At 34.4% G+C, this 25005-nt stretch overlaps 2 protein-coding genes, 1 long non-coding RNA gene and 1 pseudogene across 3 annotated transcripts; 1 reads left to right on the top strand and 3 right to left on the bottom strand.

Annotated features, from left to right (window-relative positions):
• Positions 1 to 1503: 1503 nt before the first annotated feature.
• LOC149966288 (short-chain dehydrogenase/reductase family 16C member 6-like) lies at positions 1504 to 4194 on the bottom strand. Its single transcript, XM_090171371.1, has 2 exons — positions 3956 to 4194; positions 1504 to 2598 (listed from the first exon to the last, which is right to left on the bottom strand). The coding sequence occupies exons 1-2, from the start codon at positions 4089 to 4091 to the stop codon at positions 1736 to 1738; spliced, it is 999 nt and encodes a 332-aa protein (XP_090027497.1). The 5' UTR covers positions 4092 to 4194; the 3' UTR covers positions 1504 to 1735.
• A 792-nt stretch (positions 4195 to 4986) lies between these two features.
• On the bottom strand, positions 4987 to 6097 carry LOC149966289 (short-chain dehydrogenase/reductase family 16C member 6 pseudogene; annotated as a pseudogene).
• Positions 6098 to 6374: 277 nt separating this feature from the next.
• Positions 6375 to 14987, top strand: LOC149966290 (uncharacterized). The gene is made up of 3 exons (XR_016482372.1): positions 6375 to 6434; positions 9037 to 9388; positions 14833 to 14987. It is a non-coding gene; the product is annotated as an uncharacterized LOC149966290 (long non-coding RNA).
• On the bottom strand, positions 7541 to 14658 carry LOC149966291 (retinol dehydrogenase 10-like). The gene is made up of 4 exons (XM_090181627.1): positions 14249 to 14658; positions 13140 to 14188; positions 12113 to 12151; positions 7541 to 9380 (listed from the first exon to the last, which is right to left on the bottom strand). Exons 2-4 carry the CDS (start codon positions 13687 to 13689, stop codon positions 9004 to 9006), a joined length of 966 nt encoding a protein of 321 aa, XP_090037753.1. The 5' UTR covers positions 13690 to 14188; positions 14249 to 14658; the 3' UTR covers positions 7541 to 9003.
• Positions 14988 to 25005: the final 10018 nt, after the last annotated feature.

Raw genomic sequence — 25005 nt, forward strand, 5'->3', positions numbered from 1 at the left:
TAATTCCAACGCTTTATTTAACCTACTAACACGTTACCAATCACCAATTACCATCACCTAACTTCAAGACCGTTTCCTCAACTTCAAGACCATTTCCTTCACTTCAAGACCGCATCACCTACCTGTATATACCCACTGTTTCAGTCCGGTGGAGATATATATACATTTTCTCAAAGACAATTAGTCGTGGCGTTTTTGCCTTAGTGAAAACCTAGGAGCAACAAACACAAGGAGAACGCAGCTAGCGTTTAAATACGCTAACGAAGGGTTGTGTACGAATTTCATTGGACGAGCGCCACGAGCCTTTATGCTGAACGTTTTACGGGCGGGGGGGAAGACAATTTCCGAATTTTCCCCTTCCGACGGCAGCAGGCGCTAAAGCGTCTAGCCTATGAAAAACGTACACAAGAAAATCCACGACTTTTGACGGGTTGCGTTCTCCTTGTGTGGGTTGTTGTGTTTGTTGCTCCTAGCTTACAATGACAATAGGTCTTTCTATAAAATACGGGAGGTCACGTGTAAATGGTTTTTTTTCTACGTGACTAGCTATAGTGTGTTGTTGAAGATAGAGAGCTAGAGCCACGCGCTCGAGTCGATAAATATTTTGGAATTTGTAGCCCGCGTGCGAGACGCACGTGCCAATAAAATACTCAAAAGCTTTAATAATAATAATAATAATATTGTTTTAATTCAGGATAAAAAAGCTGTACACTTATTGGGCCCTGATACGCGATACAAAAGATACTATAACGCTCGAAACAAAAGAAACTATTTACATTAATATTAATTGATACAATGATAGTGCCTGAAAAACGAAAATAAAAAAACAGAATTTCTCAAAAAAAAGATACCTATGAAGCGACAGTAATAATATTTTAAAAAAAGGCTAATTGTAAGTAATGCTGAAATGAACAACAGTTCAGCCCCAGTTTTTATATGTATCTAATCGACACTTGAATGCCGATGCGGAGGATTCGGTCTTAACGGCAGCCGGGAGATCATTACAAAATTTAACAACCCGTTGGGTGAAGATAACCCGCGTAGCTACCCCGTTGCACCACTTTTTACGGATTGTGGGAGCCTTTTAATTTTCTTGTTATATGGAAACATATATTTTCACACCAAATTCCATATAATTTAAAACCGGTACTTTGAAGAAGATAAAAAAATTAAATAAATGAAAATCGAGATCATAACCTATAATCAATCAAAATCAGTGGGTTTACCAAATGGAATGTCGCGCCGTGCCGATTGCATGCTTTAGAAAAAGACGCAAAAATACAAACGTTAGCGCCATCTATAATTCAAAATTATAATTTCTTAATTAATAAAAACAATTATTTAAAATAGTTTTATAAGTATTTAAAAAGTATATGTTACTTACTTTTATTTAATAATGTTTTAGCTTTAACAATTGAGTATAGCTGAAAGCATATTTAGTTGTCAAATTAGCAAATAAAGATGTCAGCAAAATCGCCAAAGACGATTGAATGAAACAAAGACTAGCGACAACATAAATGCGGTTTATTTCGACAAAAAGTATATAAATAATTTCAAACGCGATATTCTAAAATGTAAAAATTCCGGATTTAAAACATTTTAATTCTTATTAAATGTGAGCAAAATTAGGTTCTGTCAAGCCGAGGGAATAATGCCGTAACCGCAATATTTTCAAAAACCGTTATCTTCGGGCATTTCCGCGATAACATAAAGTCTCTTGGACCAGGGTTCGATCCTACTTCGCTTTCTTCGATTTGGCGCTCTGTTTGACTTCCCCGTTACCGAACTGTCCGTTTTCGACTCGTTTCTGTTGTTGAGAGCTTGGCTCGCTTTGAGCTCGGCCACGAAAATTACGCATGGCCTCCGAGGCGCCCAGCAAATCACCCAAGGTCAGCAACGGTTCGATGGGCAACAAAATCTTAGCCAAAATCAACATGTACATGTATCCGGGTATCATCAATACCTTCTGATTGGTCAGGATGGCGCCCATAATTTGATCTACCGCGTAATCCGGACTCACGTTTGGGAAAGGGCCCATTTTGAAACCGTCAAAAAGTCCAGTTTGAATGGCCATCGGACATATGGCGGTGACGTTCACGTTCTTAAATCCACCGTATCTCAGCTCCATCACCAAAGACTCGGTAAAGCCCATGACGGCGTGTTTGGACGCGCAGTATTCCGTCAACTTTTCGACGCCGAAAAGTCCGGCCATGCTGGATACGTTAACGATATGTCCGTGGTCTAAGGCCATCATGTCCGGAAGAAACGCCTTGCACGTCCAGAAATGACTGATGGCGTTCACGGCGAAGTGTCTCTCGATTTGTTCGTCGGGAAGATCCAGCAAACGTTTACCTCCTACCAGTCCGGCGTTGTTGATCAGGATTGTCACTTTGCCAACTTCTTTTCGGATCTTCTCGGCCGTGGAATAGACCACTTTTCTATTGGTGACGTCCACGATGTAACCGTAGCTTTTACCACCCTTGTCTCGTACCATCTTCACCGTTTCCTCGTTACCTTGTTGGTTGACGTCCCACGTCACGACGGTAGCTCCCAATTTTGCGAATCTCAAGGCCATCAGTCTTCCAATTCCACTACCACCTGAGAAGTTCCATATATGATATTTAATAAAAATAATACCCCGAAAAACTCTGATAGGCTCCTTTGCATCGATATATCTCGGTGAAAATGGTAAACTCTTCCCAGTGGTGTTTCGTTTACTGCATGTGCGATAAACAAAACCACAGCGAATGGTTTGTAAGCGAAACACCACCAGGAATTAAAGCTTACAATTTTGGTCGGGAGATTGTAGCAGTGGCAATAAGTGAATAGAATTATTAAATTAAAATTGGGTAGGCCCTTACTCGGATAAATCTATCCAATCAAAGCACACGACGCGGTTTTTTAAAAAACATCGTCGTCAAGCCTACCAATAGAATACATACTTGTTGCCAAGACTACCAATGGACTAAATACTTGTTGGCAAGACTATCACTGAATTAAATACGTATTGGCAAGACTATCACTGAACTAAATACTTGTTGGCAAGACTATCACTGAACTAAATACTTGTTGGAAAGACAACCACTGATCTAAATCCTTGTTGGCAAGACTATCCCTGAATTAAATACTTGTTGGCAAGACTATCACTGAACTAAATAATTGTTGGCAAGACTACCACTGAACTAAATACTTGTTGCGAGACTACCACTGAAGTAAATACTTGTTGGCCAGGTCAGACTATCACTGAACTAAATACTTGTTGGCAAGACTATCACTGAACTAAATACTTGTTGGCAAGACTATCACTGAACTAAATACTTGTTGGAAAGACAACCACTGATCTAAATCCTTGTTGGCAAGACTATCCCTGAAGTAAATACTTGTTGGCAAGACTAACAAAGGAATAAATATTTGTTGTCAAGAGTACCAATGTAATAATTACCTCTTGCCAATATTAGCAATGTCAAAAGTGACATAATTACCAAAAGTGTGACAATCCCTGTACTTTCGAATTATAAGGGTTTAATGAATGCTGGACTCGAGATCGACCACATAAAAGACTATTTATAGTCGCCTATCTGGATCTTTTTTTAGTCTATGGTATTATATCGTAGGTAGATGGCGATAGCATCTCCACCGAATGACGAAAAATCAAAAAATACACTAACTTCCTCCGTTCCTCACTAGGAGGCGTAATTTGTGGGTTTTAACTTCCTTCCCTCCTCAAGGCATACTTTCCCTTCTCCCCTCCCAACTTGTATTTCGCTCGTAACATTCATTCATAAATAGGTCCGATTGACACACTTTTGGTAATTATGTCACTTTTAGCAATGTGATAATCAGGCGCCGTCTACTTAAAGGAACGCTAGATCAGCCATGCCTCTAGGGGCAAATATTTCTTACCAGCTCTTCACACGACACAATCAAGAAACCACCATTTATGGAAAATGCTCACCTCCCGTAATTAGTACAATCTCCTTGTCGACATTCTTATACCTCAGACGTTTGGGAACAAACCGCAAGACCATACTTTCCAACAACTTGTAGATGATAGTAAAGACACCAACAAGAATTTCGACAAAGGAAGCCATGACAGTCGAAGTTAAAATTAACAAATTTTAAAGAAATCCTGAACCAAACCCCTCAACTTATACTTTTGATGACTAAAACGTGAAAAGACGATCAGAATTAGCCCAGTTCTGTACCAATAGATTACGTTTCCTACTCCCCCTACATCTCGAGTCTTTATCATTATCGTAACTTTGCCTAAGCACGGCGATACGCCGTTTGAAGTGCAGCCCATCCAATGATTACTCGTTTGTTGAAGAACTACATAATCTACATTCGAGAGGTTGAGCAACTAGTGAAACTCGAACGTCTACGTTCGAACCAAAGGTTGCTCGAACGACCTAGACGATGGCGTTTACGCTTTTTGATGAGTCGCGGAAACTGTTTCTTACGCGGAGGGTATAGACTAAAGTCTATAACTGTCTATTATATGTCTTTCAATCTTCCGCGGAATATTAAAAGCCAAGGCCTGTGGTTTTCTAGCGTACCATACCGAAGGCAGTAGAAATAAATTGTAAATCACAATTTTAGTGGTCCTTAGTTGTGAACGTAACTTACGTAACCAAACGTTTTGTTCTTCCTCAATTGTGATTTTAACGCCATGTTTGTTGTAAGGTTTTAAGAAGTTAAAATAAAGAAGTTGTTGGTTTTGATTTGGGAAATATTTATTAGATGGTTTAGGTAAAATTTCGGGCCTCCGAAGAGGCCTCAGTTATAAAGCATTTTAATGATTTTATACATGCATGCATAAGAGACTGTTTGTCTGTTATACAAAATAGATAAGAGTATCAGCGGGTCTCAAAGTATCTTTTGTAAACCAATTGCAGATACCATCTTCGAGGGAGGCGGATAAAGCGAGCTACAGTCTACAGACAAAGTTATTTTTAAAAACAAAGTTCATTCACGAGAAGGAAAATATAAAATTCAGTCACGAAGCGGGACAATACAGAATTAATTCACGAAGCAGAAAAATAGGGAATTAATTCACGAAGCAGAAAAAAAGGGAATTAATTCACAAACCAGAAAAATAGGGAATTAATTAACGAAGCAGAAAATACTAAATTCATTCACGAACAATAAAAAAATGTATTTACTAAGCAGAACAAAAACAGTTGTATTTTATCTGTTCTTGGCATTTTTCAGTTGCTCAAGAACTGAATGCTGTTTTGATTTGTCTGACTGATTACGTCCCATGAAGTTCGTCATGGTATCGGCGGCACCCAAAAGGTCACACAGAGCTTCGAAAGCCTCGAAAGGTAGCAGAGCCTTCATCATAACCAAGGAATTGAGATACCACGGTAAGAGAACCAGTTTAGCTCCCGCTCTGATCGCTTCCACCATCTTGTCCGCGGCCTGGTTAGGCTCCAACGGCGGAATTAAACCCGAATTAAGACCAGCGAAGAGCCCGGTGTTGACCAAGGATGGACAGATGGTGGTCACTCGGATACCGTCGTAACCCAAACTTTTCATTTCGGCGCGCAAAGAGTCTCCGAATCCGACGACGGAGTGCTTGGACGCGCTGTAGTCCACTAGTTGTTGACACCCGAAGAGACCAGCCACGCTGGCCACGTTGACCACTTGACCACTGTTAACCTCCATCATGTCCGGTAAAAACGCTTTCGTGGTCCAGAAGTGGGAAACGGTGTTAACTTGAAATACCTTCTCGATGGCGTCGTCTTGCAGCTGAGTGAGCGACTTCCCAACCACAATGCCGGCGTTGTTGATTAAAATTGTTACTTTACCCACGTCATCCTTGACGTTTTGGGCAGTCGCGTAGACGGCGCGACGATCGGAGACGTCGCAAACGTAACCTTTGACCTTCCGACCTCGTGATCGTAGCAGACGACAAGTTTCTTCCATGCCCTCCTGGTTCAAATCCCATACGACCACGGTGGCTCCTATTTCCGCAAATTTTAACGCCATATTGCGTCCGATTCCGCTTCCGCCTCCGGTGATCAGTATGACGTCTTTGCCGACGTCACGGGCGAGTAATTTGTACGGTATCAATGACGAGAGCACGCCAACCAATATTTTATAAAATAATTTAAGAATGGCTAAAATAATTTTAGCCATTTTTCGTAATGAAAAGTTCTAAATTCAACGAAAACTAATTGAAGTTTGCATACGCGATATTTACTTTGAAACTATTTTAAAATTTGTAACATGAAACTATAGTTTACGCGAAAGCTAATCTACTTTGAATGAAAGCTAGACGATTATGATATCACAAAAACTGTTTTTTTATAACTCGGAACTAACGACGCTCCAACTTTCCCAAAATCTTTTAAATACTCAGAAATCGTAGAAACATTTTGGTCTGTGTTGCCCGTTATGGGGTCACATACGCCGCAGAGGAAAAAAAACAGGTATTTTATCAAATGTTTTTCCTGAGCCGCAAGATTTACGTGAATTTAACTTCCGGTAATTTTAGTAACCAGGTTTTTTTTCATTCGTAAAACTAGTTGAAATTGGGTCCCTCGTAAGATGTCGCGAAAATACTGGTGCCCCATCTGGTGTTAGTTATCTCATAATTATTTTGTAAATATTACTATATTAATTGAACATTAATAAAAATTTAAGTTAGCTTAATTGTTTATAAATATAAGTCAAACAGTCATCTAGCTAAACAAATTAAGATTTGTTTAATTAGTTAACTAAATCTTACTTATTATTTAATTAGTTAACTAAATCTTACTTATTATTTAATTAGTTAACTAAATCTTACTTATTATTTAATAAGTTAACTAAATATTACTTATTTAATTAATTAACTAAATATTACTTATTTAATTAGTTAACTAAATATTACTTATTATTTAATTAGTTAACTAAATATTACTTATTATTTAATTAGTTAACTAAATCTTACTTATTATTTAATTAGTTAACTAATTAAATAATAAGTAAAATTTAGTTAACTAATTAAATAATAAGTAAGATTTAGTTAACTAATTAAATAATAAGTAATATTTAGTTAACTAATTAAATAATATAAAAAATTTAGTTAACTAATTAAATAATAAGTAAGATTTAGTTAACTAATTAAATAACAAGTAAGATTTAGTTAACTAAATTTTACTTATTATTTAATTAGTTAACTAAATCTTACTTATTATTTAATAAGTTAACTAAATCTTACTTATTATTTAATAAGTTAACTAAATATTACTTATTATTTAATTAGTTCATTAAATATTACTTATTATTTAATTAGTTCACTAAATATTACTTATTATTTAATTAGTTCACTAAATCTTACTTATTATTTAATTAGTTCACTAAATATTACTTATTATTTAATTAGTTCACTAAATATTACTTATTATTTAATTAGTTAACTAAATCTTACTTATTAACACCATCTCAGCATACTCGGAGTAAAAATCCTTATTACTAATTATTTAAAATAAAAATACTATGAATTAAATTTAATTTATTTTGTAGTAAAAACTGCGATAGAAAACGTCAAATAAATGCCACTGGCTTTTGTGTCTTTCATACAAATAAAAATGCAAAACACAACAAAATTATTTCACAAATTTACAAAAATATATTTCTCTTTACCATAAACTAAAGCGCTAATTTAATTTTTTTGGCAGGGATCCAAGTTCATAAAGTACGTAACGCAAAAAATCCGACTATAGAGTAACCAACCCTCAATTATGTAATATAATATTATATTTAATCCTAATAAACCTTAAAAGTATAAAATTAGATTAACAATTAATTTTATTTTTAGAAATATACAAATCTAATCATATTATTATAAATGAGAAAAACTTATATTAATTTGCCAGTGAACCTTAATATTCATTATTAGGTCTTGGTATAGTATTATGATATGTGACGTCACATATTGTACGAATCTGCCTATTTGCGTTGCATAATTTGTGAACTATCCCCTTTCCAATGATCCCTCCAATTATATTATATTATATAGGATTTATATTTATATAACTAAAATTCCCTGTAAAATTCCAAAAATAAAGATTTACATATATCTCAATATATATACAGTGATTGAGGGAACTTTTATTAGAACAGCCACCGTGATTAGATGGCGCCACTAAGTACTAGGGGGTTTACGTTATTTCCACCAATGGGAGAGAGGGTGAAAGGTCACGCTTTTTCATAGTCCAATAGAAAAGAAGGGGAGAGGTCACGCTTATTCATTCTCCAATAGAAAAGAATTAGAAAGGGCAATACCATTTCAATCGCTTTCCCATTGGTGGATATCGCTTAGTGGCGCCATCTAGTCAGTTATTGCTCTTAAAGATTTCCCTCATTGTTTTAAAATATTTTCAGAAGATGTTTTTGAGCTAGCTGGAAAATAAATTCGATAAAATATAGTACGCTAAGAATGTATTTATTTATAATTAGCAGAAATCCATAGCTCTACTTGGAATGCTTATCGCGGCAGATTTTCGTCTCGATGTGGCTAACGGTCTTTTGACGTCACTATGTTAACTTAACAAACAACAACGTGAGAGGGGAGCGCGCGCAGAGGGGATTTTTTATCTCGTAGGCGGGGCCAAAGCCGTCAGAGTGATCTTACCATACGCAATACGCCAGGATAAGCATTCCAAGTAGAGGTATGGATTCATGTAATTAGGGATAATAACTATGTTTAGACTCGTGGTCTATATTTCCCCTGCCACTAGCGTGTGTTCCGATGGCGTCCGAAGACGAACAGCTTTAGGGAACCAATGAGATAGAGGGCCGATTTAATTGATTATTAAGGGGAGGAGTTTACAGGCAGACTTTGAAGTTGATTAGGAGAAACCCTGACAACATAGTCATTTTCCTTGAATATAAACAAATACATTCTTGATAAGTCACTAACAGTAGTGCAAAAAATAAACATTTATACAAAATTTAGCCTAAATTGAAAATTAACTAATGCTTTGCGATATATAAACAATAGTAAGTAGCGTTTCAATCTCTTTTGGTCCATCCGTTTCCGTTTAGAACTGACTGACTTCCGGCGGAACCGGAAGAGCGCCCGCGAAAGTTCTTCATGGCCTCTGAACTTCCGAAAATCTCGCTCAGCACCGTGAAGGCTTCATTGGGCAAGATGCCGTGGCTGACCGCCAACAGGTTGAGGAAGCGGGGAAGAATGACCAGTCGTTCCTTGAGCAGCACGGAGGTCATGACCTCTTCGGCCACTCGGTCGGGTATCAGCGGAGGGACCAGGCCCATGTTGAATCCCTCGAAGAGACCGGTGCTGATCAAACCGGGACAAATGGTGGTGACGTTGATGCCGTCGTAACCGCCGTACCGCAGTTCCAAGGTCAGAGCTTCGCTGAAGCCAACTTTAAAGGTATTTTGTAAAGGTCAAATATTGATTGTTACCAAAAGTGACATAATTGACAAAAGTGTGACAATCCCCGTACTTTCGTATGCTAAAGGTTTAATGAATGCTCGACTCGAGATCGACCACATAAAAGACTTTTTATTGTCGCCTTTCTGGATCTTTTTTTAGTCTATGGTATTATATCGTAGGTAGATGGCGATAGCATCTCCACAGAACGACGAAAAATCCAAAAATACACTAACTTTGACCAGTGCTACTAAGTTCCTCCGTTACTCACTAGGAGGCGTAATTTGTGGGTTTTAACTTCCTTCCCTCCCCAAGGCATACTTTCCCTTCTCCCCTCCCAACTTGTATTTCGCTCGTAACATTCATTACGAAATAGGTCCGATTGACACACTTTTGGTAATTATGTCACTTTTGTTGTTACTAAGTAATAGACTGGTTAAATCATCCTCTTGAAAACGTGTAATATCCCTTCACCAAAACTAGACGAACGATATCAAATTGACAGCACGGGGGGGGGGGGGGAGTTCAAACCTCAAGGTTATACGTCTACATTATCGATAACGTACGATAAGGAATTTGACGTTAAAGTCTTTTCCTCCCGTTAAGTAGAACTTGATTAGCAATTACAGGAGTGTTGCTGAAGTCACACAGCAAAGGTTAGTGTTTTAAGCGACTAAAATAGTGGCTAAAAAGAAGAAAAACCAAGGTGTTAAAAGCTACCGAGTTTTCATATTCCTAGTTAAAAGTTAAAAAAATGCTTCGCCGCTCCAAAACACACAAGCAGACGAATTCCAATGCTCACTCCTTTTAAATGGTACTGCAGCGCAAAAATGAACAAGCTTCATAACTAGTAACTGTCAGAATTTTTAAAAAATATATAAAAATTTTTCGCCAAACCACACGGAATTTAAATAGTATAGAAGATATTTTTTAAAGACGAATAATATTAAAATCGCCAATTCCTAAAAAAATATATTTTCCTAAATATTGAATTTTTTTTTGAAAAAGTGACTTTTAGTGACAGAATTTTATGTGAGAAAAGTGACTAAAGTAAAAGCATTTTAAAAACGTAATACCAGACGTACGCAATAAAATCTATAAAGAGAAGTATCCATAGCTAATGTTGTTGGTTTGAAACGTGTAGTTTTGAAAACAATTGAAATATATTTTATAAAATTTTCTTAAGAATTAAATTAATGGTTTCTAAATCCATATAGAGTGTAACCATAAGTAGCATAATAATAATAAGTATGGTTTTAATGCTAATTTGCTGATCGAACCTTTATTCTACACTGACATTCTCGCCAAGCTCCAACTTGGACTCGCAACTGAACTCGCCCTTGGTAGTAGTTTATTTTACCTCAGGCATATTTAGACACTAGGGGTCTCTGTGCTGAGGACTAAAGCTAGATTTCTCAATAGCTCTGAAAATCAGTTCGGTTATAATTTTTCCTAATTGACATACTTATCGTTATTACGTTACTTATGGCGTTACAGCTGTTTTCTTAAAATTAAACTCTTTATTCCTAATGTCAACAACCCTACTTCTCAAGGTCGATTACTTTTCAAGTTTATCCGCGGATTGGTGGAGAAATTCGCGCCCATAAAAAATTGGAAATTTTTATAATTTTATCGTAAGAGTTATATTATGAAATTCTGCTAATAATTTTACATTATAAATAAATTAAAAAACGTTTTTAAAACACGACTGATACTTCATGGTTTATATTTTTCCCACTCGATTTTTCCTTTATCTAAATTTAAATCTCCTATATTTCCTTAAAATCTCTTTTGAAGTAATGTGGTTCTTTAAATAGAATATCACCATTATGTCCTTTTGTAATAATAAGCTAGGCTAATACCCAAGGCACCACCTTTAGGCCTAAGTCGTCGAGCGACTTTTAAAGTAATTAATTCCAAGGATTAATTCAGGTGGCCGTGTTACAATGAGTCGGAGGGTGGTGGCAAGCCACGCGAGCCAACAGCTCCATACACTAACTATTATTATTATTATTATTATTAAGTTTTTATGGAAAGGGGAAACCGAAGAACTCGGGGGAAAACCCCTTAAGCTAGTGGGGGAGAGAACTTGCAAGAGTGGTTCCGAGTTTTCACCCAGTGCCACAAGCTGCTGGGATCGAACCAGGCTTCTCTTTCTGCCACCCCACATAAATTTTATTTTCGTTTGACCTACGAAAATAAAATTTATGGTGAGAAGAACATTAGAAATATATTAAGTAACGGTAATGCAAATCATATCTGGAATACAAAATGGTGATATTCTATTTAAATAACCAACATTAATTCAAAAGGAAGCCACAGCGATTAAAAATATATGATATTTAAATTTAGAGTTAAATGGTAGCGTTAAAAATTAAATATTAAAAAACTGTACACAGATAGGAGAAATATTAACAAAATATTCATGTATTGAAATTAGTTCTGTTTCAAAATATGTAACGCTTGAAAAGGGGTCTTGTACTCGAAAGCTAGCGAATTAAAATTTTAACGAATGTATTTTTAATATTTTAATAAACTGTGAAGTATCAGTCGTGTGTTAAAAACGTATTTAAATTTATATGACTTTTACATAATATTTTCAAATAAAATTTGTGTAATGTCAACTAACTCTTGTGATAAGGGGTATATAAATAATATATAGAGGACATTTGTATAATAAAATCTTTTTACAAAACACTGCAGATAAATAAAAAAATTGCAAACCTATAGCGTGTTTAGTGGCACAGTAGTCAGTCAATTTCTCTAAAAGAAAAAATAATTTAAGTACATTGTGTTGACTGTAATCGTTAGTTTAATGTCATGACGGCTAAAATAATTTTAATCTTTGAAAAGGATGAAATAATAACTAAATTTTAAAGATCAAATTAGGTTTTAAAAAAATGAAATAATTAAATATAATATATAAATATAAATGAAATAAAAATATGCAAGATTAAATTAGGTTTTAAAAGAACGAAATCATTACTAAATTTGCAAGATGTAATTTAGTTTCAAATGGCTGAAATCATTATTGACTAAATTTCAAATGGCAGAAATCATTATAAACTAAATTTGAAATGGGTGAAATCATTATAAACTAAATTTGAAATGGGTGAAATCATTATAAACTAAATTTGAAATGGGTGAAATCATTACAAACTATGTTTTAAAAGAGTGAAATCATTATAAACTAAGTTTTAATTGGGATAAATCATAAAAATTTAAATCATTGTCGACTTAGATTTAAAAATTTAAACCTTTATCAACGAAGTTTCAAAATTTGAAATCATCATCAAGGAAGTTTTAAAAGTTGAAACCATTATAAACGAAGTTTTAAAATTTGAAATCATCATCAAGGAAGTTTTAAGAGTTGAAACCATTATAAACGATGTTTTAAAATTTGAAAATATCATCAAGGAAGTTTTAAAATTTGAAATCATCATCAAGGAAGTTTTAAAAGTTGAAACCATTATAAACGAAGTTTTAAAATTTGAAATCATCATCAAGGAAGTTTTAAAAGTTGAAACCATTATCAAAAAAGTTTAAAAAAATTTAAATCATCAAGGAAGTTTTAAAAATTTAAATAATTCATTTAAATATTGTGAAAGTTTTGTAGAAATGTTTAAAACAAAATCTAAATTTTTTTATAATAAACCTCAGATTTAAAAAACAGGCAATTTAAGATAGATGTCGCTACTTCTCAAAGCCGCCATGACATTAAAAACCAGAATCGGCGGTAATTTAAACCAACCTAACGGGAACAAGCCAGCCAAACTGGCGATGTTGACGATATGGCCCTTATTTTTAGCCATCATGTCCGGCAAGAAACTTTTACAAGTCCAAAAATGCGCCAAAGAATTGACCTTGAACAACCTTTCGATACCGTCGTCCGATAAATCGCACAATTTTTTACCAACTACGATGCCGGCGTTGTTCACCAAAACGGTGACTTCGCCGACTTCGCGTTTGACTTTTTCGGCGACGGCGTAGACCGATTCGCGGTCTCCAACGTCACAGTGATAAGCCTTGGCTTTTCCGCCATTTTGAGCGATCAAATCGCGCGTTTCTTCGTTGGCGTGCGCGTTAATGTCCCACGTGACCACGACGCAACCGGCGCGCGCGAAACGCACGGCTAAACTACGGCCAATTCCGGAACCAGCACCCGTTATAAGTACCACGTCGTTTTTTCCGATCGTCTTTTTCGTCCGCCAACGTTTGGGAACGAACATTAACACGAATCCTTCCAAAATACGATAGAATAAGATTATAAATCCTAAAACGATTCTCAAAGCACGATTCATATTTAAAAAAAAATATATTTTTTTTTCCACCGGTTAATTTTTGTTTTGTTAATTTTCGGGACTACGCGCACTTTTTACCGTAGTTATTTCTGCCCATATTATTACAGAAAATAAACAGTACTTTGTACCGTGTTCAGCCTTGGTTTTATCACTTTTTTTTAAAGGTTATTTTTTGTCGACGAACGAAGAGAGCACTTCGGGACGCGTTGCTGGAATTCGGAGGCGGAGGCGGTGAAGTGTTGAACTCGAATAGCACCCAAAAGCGCGGTCTATTTGTCAAGGCCAAGGCTTAGCTAGGCGTACTCAGGATATAACCGTTATAAAAATAGGCTAGGGGGCGCTAATGAACGCTTTTTTAAACGAATGTCAAACGGTTGAATCGCGTGCGAAGTACCGTTGTATTTTCTTCCTCCCAGCAACAGTTACAGAGGTAAATTTGTTCGAAGTTTGCGGAACTTTTGATGGTTATAGAAGTAGCGAAATATCCTCTACGTAATCACTGTTACAAAACGTAAATGTGTAAATATTCTCTAAACCTAAATTTCATGATTTAACTCACTTTTCGGGTTTTCGAGAGACAAAATGGTGGTTCGATTTGGTTTTCAGTTTCTCATTTATTTAGCTAAATTTAACGGAAACTTAGCTAAGCCTTGGTGGATACATCCTGAGCTTTTTATTTCGATCTCGTGCCGTAACGCGGATTTCAAGAACTGGGGAAATGACGCGAGAACATACGCAGGGAGTCCTGACTACCAAAATTAAAGAGGCCAAGTTATTAAAAGAACCAGAAAAAAAGGTTCCGTGATATTTTTTCGTGTGCTTCGGCCGACGTATGTAAAAACCAGAGTCAGAATTAAAGAGAAAACGCCTCCGGCGAATATTTGGGGTGATGCTACTTGGGATTGCCTGCTTTCCTCTGCCAAGTTCAGTCCGACAGCCCACAAACTCGCGCTAAAAGATTTCCGTAGTGACGTTTTAACGGTTTCAAATATCACACTCTCAACCAACAAACTTCGATTGTTAGTTAAAACAAAGGGTTTTAGTATTAAGTTTTTAGCGTAGGCTTTTTAAAAATTTCCTTAATCCAAAGATTTTTTAAATTGAGTTGTTTTTTGAAGTTTTAATATTTTATCTCTTTCGAAGGTCAAATCAAATGCTTCTAATTGAAAATATTCAACCTTGGAAACTAAAAATATTTTTGTAAACGCACGATAAGTTTTAACATAAGTGTATAATATTGTTATATTATATATACTATATTATAGACTTATGGTTTTAACAAGGTATTTTCTTTTAAAAATGGTGTAAACGATAAATTTGAATTGACAAAGTTTTTTTTAAACTTAAATAAAAATGACTTCTAAGATAAAATTTTTATTATAATTGCATTATCCCTTTAAGCTATCTTATATAAACAAAAATATATACGACAAATTATTAATCGAGGAGTGTACGATATTCGAGACAAAAATGCACGAAAAACTTTTTGAAGAACAATAAAGATTCAGCGAACCTTTCGCCATCTATGAAACATTAGAACAACTATTATTTTACTTTCGTTTAGCGTTATACCCGAAGTAAATAATAGCGCAAAAGTACGTAAATATGAACAATTCAGATTAAATAAAAATTAAAGTCGCGAAAAATAAAATACTTTTTTTTATAAAACCTACTATTTATAACAACTATTTTTTTTATAATTCCTATTTTTTTATAATACCTAAATTTTTTTTATAAAACGTACATTGGTTTTTATAAAATCTAAATTTTTATAATACCTATTTTTTTAAAGAACTAAAATTTTTATATTACCTATTTTTTTTAAAGAACCAAAATTTTATATTACCTATTTTTTTAAAGAACCAAAATGTTTTATGATAAATAATTTTTTTTATAAAAATTAAATTTATTGATAAAACCTACGTTTATTGATAAATGTTACACATATTTATAAAACCTACATTTATTGTTGAAACCTATTCTTTTTAATATTTTTTTTATAATACCTAAATTTTTTTTTATAAAACCTACATTTTTATAAAACTTGCATTTTTATAAAACCTGCATTTTTATAAAACCTGCATTTTTATAAAACCTGCATTTTTATAAAACCTACATTTTTTAACACCTTTTTATTAAAAAAACCTACCTTTAGTTTGATATTCGCATCAAATTTTTAATCTTTAAGGAAGATAAAATTAATGACGTTTAATCATAAATCATTCCATTAGAAAAACCACAATAAACTATGAATAATAATAATAAAAAGATATGATTATAACAAGAATGTATTTATTTATACTCAGGGAGAATGAATATGTCGAGATTATGTTTAGCGTTTCTCCAATTCCACCCGTTGGGGCCCCCGGTATGCTCCTCCGCTTTATTAAAATCAAATAATTCTGCAATCTCATTGGTTCTTAAAAATTGCGTTTCTCGACGCGATTAACGCTGATGCGAGGACGCAAAAAATAAGACCGCCTTCTTCCCCCCTCTCCCCCCTTAGTGTGACGGGGTTAGGGCCTCAACGTGTCCGTCGATAGTCTCGACATATTCATTCTCCCTGAGTATAAATAAATACATTCTTGATTATAAGCTAAGTATTTGTTAATTTGCCTTTTATTATACGGCCTAATGTCTATAGAAGATACTTAAAAAAATTGCACTCATTTAAGCTTTTTTCGTGTGTATGCCCGAAGAACTAAAAAACTCGATCTTTTGGCTAAGATCAAAGAGTAGTATCTTGTATATAGCGAATATACCTAATTATTAAATTAATTCAATTAAAGTTGTTTTGCCGACCGTAACCGTCGAAAATCACAGTCAGGGTACCATGAGATAATATATCAAATGTGGTCGACCTAAGTTGAAAACTGTAGATTCCTATAGCGGACCAACAAATATACAAACATTCATCTTTATATATTAGATTTATTAATAATAAGCTGTACATGAAGCCCTGAGGACTGGCATATGAACATAGCATTCACACATAAAATAAAAGATAAAAAATACAAAAGTAAATAATATTTAAGGCTGGGCGAATAACCATAGTTGTTATGGGGAGGTTGAAGCCAAAACCTGTTTTTGGGGGAAGAAATGTCTATGGTAGAGCTCTCACTTGGCGGTTGACGGCTGGAATAAAAGAATCTATATAAAAGAACGTACGTCCTTGGTCAGTTCAAGGAAACTGTAGTATAGTTTAGTCCGATACTTTTTGTGTGTACAGATAGTTTTAGTTTTGTATTTACGTCATAGGTCACCTATGATGTCCTTAAATAATTCAGTCCTACTATTTAGATATTAGAATTTAAAATATTTTGACGATTAGACCTGTTATTCGACCAATATTTGGGCATGTATTCGACGAATATTTGGGCCTGTATTCGACGAATATTCGGGCATAATATTTGACGAATATTCGGGCATATTATTCGACGAATATTCGGGCATATTATTCGAAGAAAATACTCGGGTCTATTAATCGACGAATATTCGGGTCAATTAATCGACGAATATTTAGGTCTATTAATCGACGAATATTCGATAAGGTAGTATTTAAATTAAGCCTAACTATTCAGTATTTGGATCGAAAATTACTATTCGTTTCGGTAATCAATTCGATATTCGTATCGATTGGCTAAAAGTGCTATTCGCCCAACCTTATAACATTGAGTGGAAATAATCCAAAACTAAATTAAAATTAAAATTAAAATTTAAAGACGTGGTGCAGAAAACAGGAAGGGGCAGACAGGGAGGGAAATTTATGCGGTAATTATCGGATAATTTAGAAAATAAATTTTGTGCCTTCTGCAGAACTTGCTATCCGTAGGGAAATGAGGAGTCCAGCTAATTTTATAATGCTTTGACTAAACGTGGGGAAATGAAGTACAGATTACGTCTAATAATACCACCAGTATTTGGCGGAACAAATAAATTAACCGCAAAAAATTCAATTAATCATTAAAATTAGTATTATTTGTTTTATACGAATAAATTATACGATTAAACAACGATTTAACATGCAAAATTAATAATTTTTTCGAATATTTCTGAATAATTCTCGGTTATGGATAAATATAAACAATCGTATAATTTCTTATTCAAACGCCGACCTCTACACCAGTAGAACGAATACGTTTAGAAATTTTATTAGTGTGGTCGGAAAAATGAAGATTTTCATCCACAATCACCCCCAGATCCCTTTGATAGTGTATAAAAAATCCGGGTTCTTACTGCCCAAATGCAGAACTGAGCATTTGTCAATATTGAAGGTCAAACCATGAGCCCAGGACACTGCCTCATTGAGATCAAATTGAAGTAAGGTACAATCAGTAAGAGAGTGAATTTTGAGGTACAACTTAGAAAACGTGTTGAGGGTAATGGTAATAAAGAGTGTAGGAAGCTGTTGGCTCGCGTGGCATGAAGGGCTGGCCACCACCCTCCTACGCATTATAACCCGGTAACCCGGCTACCTCAATTAAAAGGCATTAAAAGTCGCTTGATGACTTAGGCCTAAGGTATTAGCCTAACTGATTATTAATCATCAGCAAATAAAGGGAGAGAATTAATAAAGACATAAAACAAAAGAGGACCAAGGACTGAACCCTGAAGTACCCCCTGTTCAACAGGGCACCAACTCGAGGTATAACCCTGCAGCACCACACGCTGCCTTCTACCCGCTAAAACTTCATGAAGCCAATCAAGGGCAAGGCCAGTAACTCCAGCAACAATTAGGCAAGTATTGGGGATAGTGTTCAATGCTTTTGAAAAATCTAAATATAAGACATCAACACTCTAATCGGAGTCAAACCATTTAGACCTTTGGTTAGTGGCTGATAAGAGGTTGATCAAACAAGAACGATTAGAGAGAAAAACCATGTTCCGTTAAAGGGAGTAGAACCCTTCTTATTTGGTAGGGTGCGCCATAGCTTCTCTCTTTTCTCGCTCATGGCGCTAGTCTAGAACGATAGTAGACACAATTCTTCTGTTAGAGGAAGCGTGCCCGCCCTGAAGAGGTTTTCTTACTTGAAACCTTTATTGTCTCATATTTAGTGTTTATTTTTTAAATGCACCCTTAATTAACATATAAACAACAACATCCGAGCTATAAATCAATTATTTTCTTTATAGTTTGGATATTTACTAAAATATAATTTTTTAATAATGAGGTACGTGATTTTAGATTCACGAAAGGCGTTCTAGTAGATATGAGAAATTGAAGCACTACTCAAGCGAGGATACTTTTAGTGGGATAATTCCTCAAAAACTACTGTATTTCACACTACGTATAACACGTGGTCAGGGCCGGACTTAGAGATCCTGGGCCCATAGGCAGATAAGGAGTCTGGGCCCCCTTTTCACGCGCTGCATTTACTCTTATCCCTGGAACTAGGCTGTGCCTGAATTTCCCTGATTCAGCGTAGACGTATGAGGTCTACGGTTATATTACTAAATAAAAGCTCTGAACAATCGTCGACTAAATACGCGATAATTACGCAACATTGCGATTTAAGGCTGCGTCCGTAAACTGCCAGGCAGAAATTTGGTAATTTAAAACAAAATCTTCTACCTAGGAATTTCTCCAATATAAATTACTATTGATATTATAGATTTATGCCTTCGAATACAGTAATTACGGTCACTGGAGGGCCCCTTCCAAGGATGGGCCCCTAGGCCACGGCCTAGGTTGGCCTAGGTGGAAATACGGCACTGCACGTGGTTAAAAAAAATGAGGGGAGGGAATTATGTATTGCCCCAAATTCCTGAAAAGGTTATAATCCCTTTAAGAATGCTTTTAACTGATCATTGACAAGAATCTCGCTACGTTTAGAGACAGGATTGAGGTGGTGTTATTACTCGATTGGACTAAGCTTTCGATACTTCCGTACGAATAAATGTGTTGTCGGGAAATTTTTGTTTACGCATTCGGAAATCTTTATCGCGTTTCCTAGCATTAACTTCCCTGTTCAATCAAGTTAATATCGATAAAAATAGTAAACATAAAATAACTTTAGAGTGTGGGAACAGAGTCAGAGAGATAAATTAGAAGTTAGCTTGAAGCGTTTTTATCTCGATCGCTTCAGATATTAAAAAATGACTAAATGAGGTTTCTTTCATATCACAACGTAGATAATAATTAAAGGGCGTATTGGAGCCATAGGTAAATTTGAGACTGAGCTCAGGTATTTTTAAATAAATATTGCGAGCCTGAGACGAGACCGATAAGTTTTTACATTAAAACCGAGCCCAACCTGAGGTATTGTGGAACGAATATTGTAACTAGTGAGCCCGAACTCAATTTGAGACTGAGCTCAGGTATTTTTAAATAAATATTGCGAGCCTGAGACGAGACCGATAAGTTTTCACATTAAAACCGAGCCCGACCTGAGGTATTGTGGAACGAATATTGTAACTAGTGAGCCCGAGCTCAATTTGAGATCGAGCTCAGATATCTATACCTATAAGTCTTAAAGTTTGTCCTTTTATTTATTTATTTATTTGTATGTCATATTCCTAAAAACCCGAGAACGGTTAGCTCTAGAGCTTTGAAATTTTTACTCAATGTTCAGGGCCTGATTTCCAACTAAACGCGCCTTATTCCAAATGACATGGTTATTAATCTAATTCAATTTTATTGTACTCGACTTTGGACTTTCACCTCTTTGCTTCCGTTATCTATTTTTCCGGCTGGTCTCGGCTTTCAATTTTTTTTCTCGACTTCCACCCCTTTGCTTCCCTTATCTCTTGCTTGAGTTCCTTGCACCCGTTCCGACCTTTAAACTTTTTTAACGGGCTAGTGTGAAATTCGTAGAATGGGAGTTAGTGTGAAATTCGTAGAATGGGAGTTAGTGTGAAATTCGTAGAATGGGAGTTAGTGTGAAATTCGTAGAATGGGAGTTAGTGTGAAATTCGTAGAATGGGAGTTAGTGTGAAATTCGTAGAATGGGAGTTAGTGTGAAATTCGTAGAATGGGAGTTAGTGTGAAATTCGTAGAATGGGAGTTAGTGTGAAATTCGTAGAATGGGAGTTAGTGTGAAATTCGTAGAATGGGAGTTAGTGTGAAATTCGTAGAATGGGAGTTAGTGTGAAATTCGTAGAATGGGAGTTAGTGTGAAATTCGTAGAATGGGAGTTAGTGTGAAATTCGTAGAATGGGAGTTAGTGTGAAATTCGTAGAATGGGAGTTAGTGTGAAATTCGTAGAATGGGAGTTAGTGTGAAATTCGTAGAATGGGAGTTAGTGTGAAATTCGTAGAATGGGAGTTAGTGTGAAATTCGTAGAATGGGAGTTAGTGTGAAATTCGTAGAATGGGAGTTAGTGTGAAAGAAAGGGTCTTCGTAGAAGGGGAGGTTAAGTTGGGATTTTTAAGTAGTTCAGGACTTTTTGCTACGTGTGTTACGTTTTTTCTACGCGTGTTACGTTTTTGCTACCTTTTTTGCTACAGCGTTTACCTTTCTTACGTACAAATCAGATCTAATTAATTATTAAAGCTCAGTCTCAATATTGTAACTAGTGAGTGATTAAGGTGATTAAATAACGATTGGGATGATTAAATCGCGATTCAGATGATTAAATCACGATTAATCTGATTAAATCACGATTTCGGTTGATTCGATCATGATTGAACAGATTACCTTGTGATTAAATCAAGAATAAAAAAATTAAACAAGATTAAAAAGGTTAAATCAAGATTAAAAAGGTTAAATCAAGATTAAAAAGATTAAATCCAGAATTAAAAGGTTGAAAAAAAATTTAAAAATAAATCAAGAATTAAAAGATTAAAACAAGATTAAAAGATTAAATCAAGATTGAAAAGATAAAATCAAGAATTAAAAATATTAAATCAAGATTAAAAAGGTGAAATCAAGATTAAAAAAGTTAAATCAAGATTAAGAAGGTTAAATCAAGATTAAAAAGTTTAAATCAAGAATAAAAAGTTTAAATCAAGATTAAAAAGGTTAAATCAAGAATTAAAAGATTTAATCAAGAATTAAAAGATTGAATAAAATGAAGAAAAATAAACCAAGAATTAAAAGATTGAATAAAATGAAGAAAAATAAACCAAGAATTAAAAGATTAAATTAAGGTAAAGAGATTAAATCAAGATTAAAAAGGTTAAATCAAGAATTAATAGAGTGAATAAAATTAAGAAAAATAAACCAAGAATTAAAAGATTAAATTAAGATTAAGAGATTAAATCAAGATTAAAAAGGTTAAATCAAGAATTAATGATTAAATCAAGATTAAAAAGGTTAAATCAAGATTAAAAAGATTAAATCCAGAATTAAAAGGTTGAAAAAAAATTTAAAAATAAATCAAGAATTAAAAGATTAAAACGAGATTAAGAGATTAAATCAAGATTGAAAAGATAAAATCAAGAATTAAAAATATTAAATCAAGATTAAAAAAGTTAAATCAAGATTAAAAAGGTTAAATCAAGATTAAAAAGGTTAAATCAAGAATTAATAGAGTGAATAAAATGAAGAAAAATAAACCAAGAATTAAAAGATTAAATTAAGATTAAGAGATTAAATCAAGATTAAAAAGGTTAAATCAAGAATTAATGATTAAATCAAGAATTAAAAGATTAAATCAAAATTAAAAAGATAAAATCAAGAATTAAAAGATTAAATCAAGAATTAAAAGATTAAATCAAGAATTAAAAGATTAAACCTAGAATTAAAAGATTAAATCAAGAAAAAGAGATTAAATCAAGAAAAAGAGATTAAATCAAGAAAAAGAGATTAAATCAAGAAAAAGAGATTAAATCAAGAAAAAGATATTAAATCAAGAAAAAGATTAAATCAAGAAAAAGAGATTAAATCAAGAAAAAGAGATTAAATCAAGAAAAAGAGATTAAATCAAGAAAAAGAGATTAAATCAAGAAAAAGAGATTAAATCAAGAAAAAGAGATTAAATCAAGAAAAAGAGATTAAATCAAGAAAAAGAGATTAAATCAAGAAAAAGAGATTAAATCAAGATTAATAGATTAAACCAAGATTAAGAGATTAAATGATGATTAAATCAGATAAAAAATTAAATCGCGATTAACACGATTTAATCCATTTAATCGGATTTAACTGATTATGTATGCACCTGAAAGAGGAGTGATCTGCCCGTAGTAATTTTCCTCGGGTGTCCTCCCTGCCACCTAGGAGCAACAAACAACAGGAGAACGCAGTGTTGTGTACAAATTTCATTGGAAGAACCTTTACGCTGATCGTTTTACGGAAAGGGGGAAGACAATTTCCGAATTTTCCCCTTCCGACGGCAGCAGGCGTTAAAGCGTCTAACCAATGAAAACTGTACGCAAGAAAATGCACGACTTTTGACGGGTTGCGTTCTTCTTGTGTGGGGTGCTGTGTTCAAAGAATATAAAGCCCCAGGATTGATATTATTGGCCGCGTGTTTTGGCCGAACTAGAAACTTCCGGCAAAGCAAATCAGAGTAACCGGAAACGGTTAACGCAACCAGGTCTCTCTTTAAAAACGAGAGGCGCAAAAGTTCCACTAGACGGAGCTACACCTTCCATTCCTGGGGCTTTATGTTCTTTGCTGTGTTTGTTGCTCCTAACTGTCACTAATAATGTCTGTTAATATTAGAATAATTAGATAGATATTCCAATATGCTTCCTTCTATTTGGTGTTTCTGGTTTTATTTCGTTTGTTTTCTTATTGTTAAATTGGCTCGTAATTAATATTTTTTTCCGCGTTATATTTATCTGTTGTAAAATTGTGCTTCCTTATTGTCAATTGACAATAAATTTGTATGTTGATTATGGTGGAAAGCAAATTAAAATAACCCTAAATTAAAATTAGGAAAGGAATTATATCGGGGTATTTGTAAAATCGATAACTGTGAAATGGGCTCACTTTCTATCTGAGTTCTTCGGTTTCCCCTTCCCTAAAAACTTGCTTAGGTTAACGGTAATAGTTAGTGTAGGGAGCTGTTGGCTCGATCTCGTGGCATGCAGGGCTTGCCAACACCCTCCTACGCATTATAACCCGGCCACCTGAATTAAGGCTTCAAAAGTCGCATGATGACTTAGGCCTAAGGTGGTGCCTTGGGTATTAGCCTAGCCTAGCTGATTATTATTATTATTATTATTATTATTATTATTATTATTATTATTATTATTATTATTCAGATCTATACCAGTTGCGGGTTAATAAAGGCAAAATATTTAGTACATTTGGCGGAAAGATACTAACACGAATGTCCGGTAAATCGGCGGCTGGAATTTCGAATATCGCCTATTTACGCTTGAATTTCTAAACATGGATAAGATTTAAAAACCGTTGTCATAATTTATTTTTAGTACTACAAGTGAGGCATATACTTAAAAAAATTCCGTTTGGCGAGTCCAGGGTAAGTATAGAGCGGGTAATGCCGAGATTACCACGTTGGCGTACATAAAAGTGCGATTTGACGATTGTTTAGGAGCGTAATACTAAAAATACGCTATAATGTAGCTTAAAAATAATGATCTACATTAAATATTTATTGATCAATTTGAAATTTACGCAATAGACAGTTCTAAAATGAATTAATATAACATTTAATATAACCCTTAGGAATTCAACAGAAAATAGGCGAAATTAGGAATTCCCGCCGCCGATTTAACAACAATAAGTGCTAGTATCTTTCTGCTAAATATACTAGATATTTGGCCTTTCTTAACTTGCAACTGAGTATGTATATCTTTAGAGCAGTACCGTTTGTAGCGCCACGGTGTCCAATATTGGAAAGAACTTTACTCAAATATTAAGCTTATTATCTAATGTTTTTACGCTTTAGCTCTGTATTTGGGTGGAAAGGTTTCGCGGTTTTCTTGTTAGGGGCGCTAGTAGGTGATGCATTTAAATGAACGGGGGCTTTTGCTTATGATTCGGGTCCCGTAGTTTATTTTTCCAAAATGAAATTGAGTACCGCTAATTGGTTATGCTAAAATAATATAGAACTATCAAAGTTACAGGCTGGTGTGCATCCACGTATTTTTGACTAAAGTATAATTACATAAATGATTAGCATTGCCAAAAACTGTACATATTTAAAGGAAGTTATTAATTCCAAGGTAATATTTAACTACTAAGCCTAACATTTAAAATCAATAAAAATATTATTATACTTCATAATTATGTGAAAAACGTATGATTATAGCCTACCTCTCAAAGATATTCGGCTACCTCGTCAAATTATTAAAATTAATAGAACTTTTCTGCATTTCAATATTACCATTAAATCAATTCCAGTTTTCCACTTGAATTCCTAAAAATTGTGAAAAATAAATATTATTATATAGAATAATATTAAT

Source organism: Leiobunum rupestre, chromosome 1 (genome assembly GCF_980474605.1).
Source record: "Leiobunum rupestre chromosome 1, qqLeiRupe1.1.hap1, whole genome shotgun sequence".
NCBI lineage: Eukaryota > Metazoa > Arthropoda > Arachnida > Opiliones > Sclerosomatidae > Leiobunum > Leiobunum rupestre.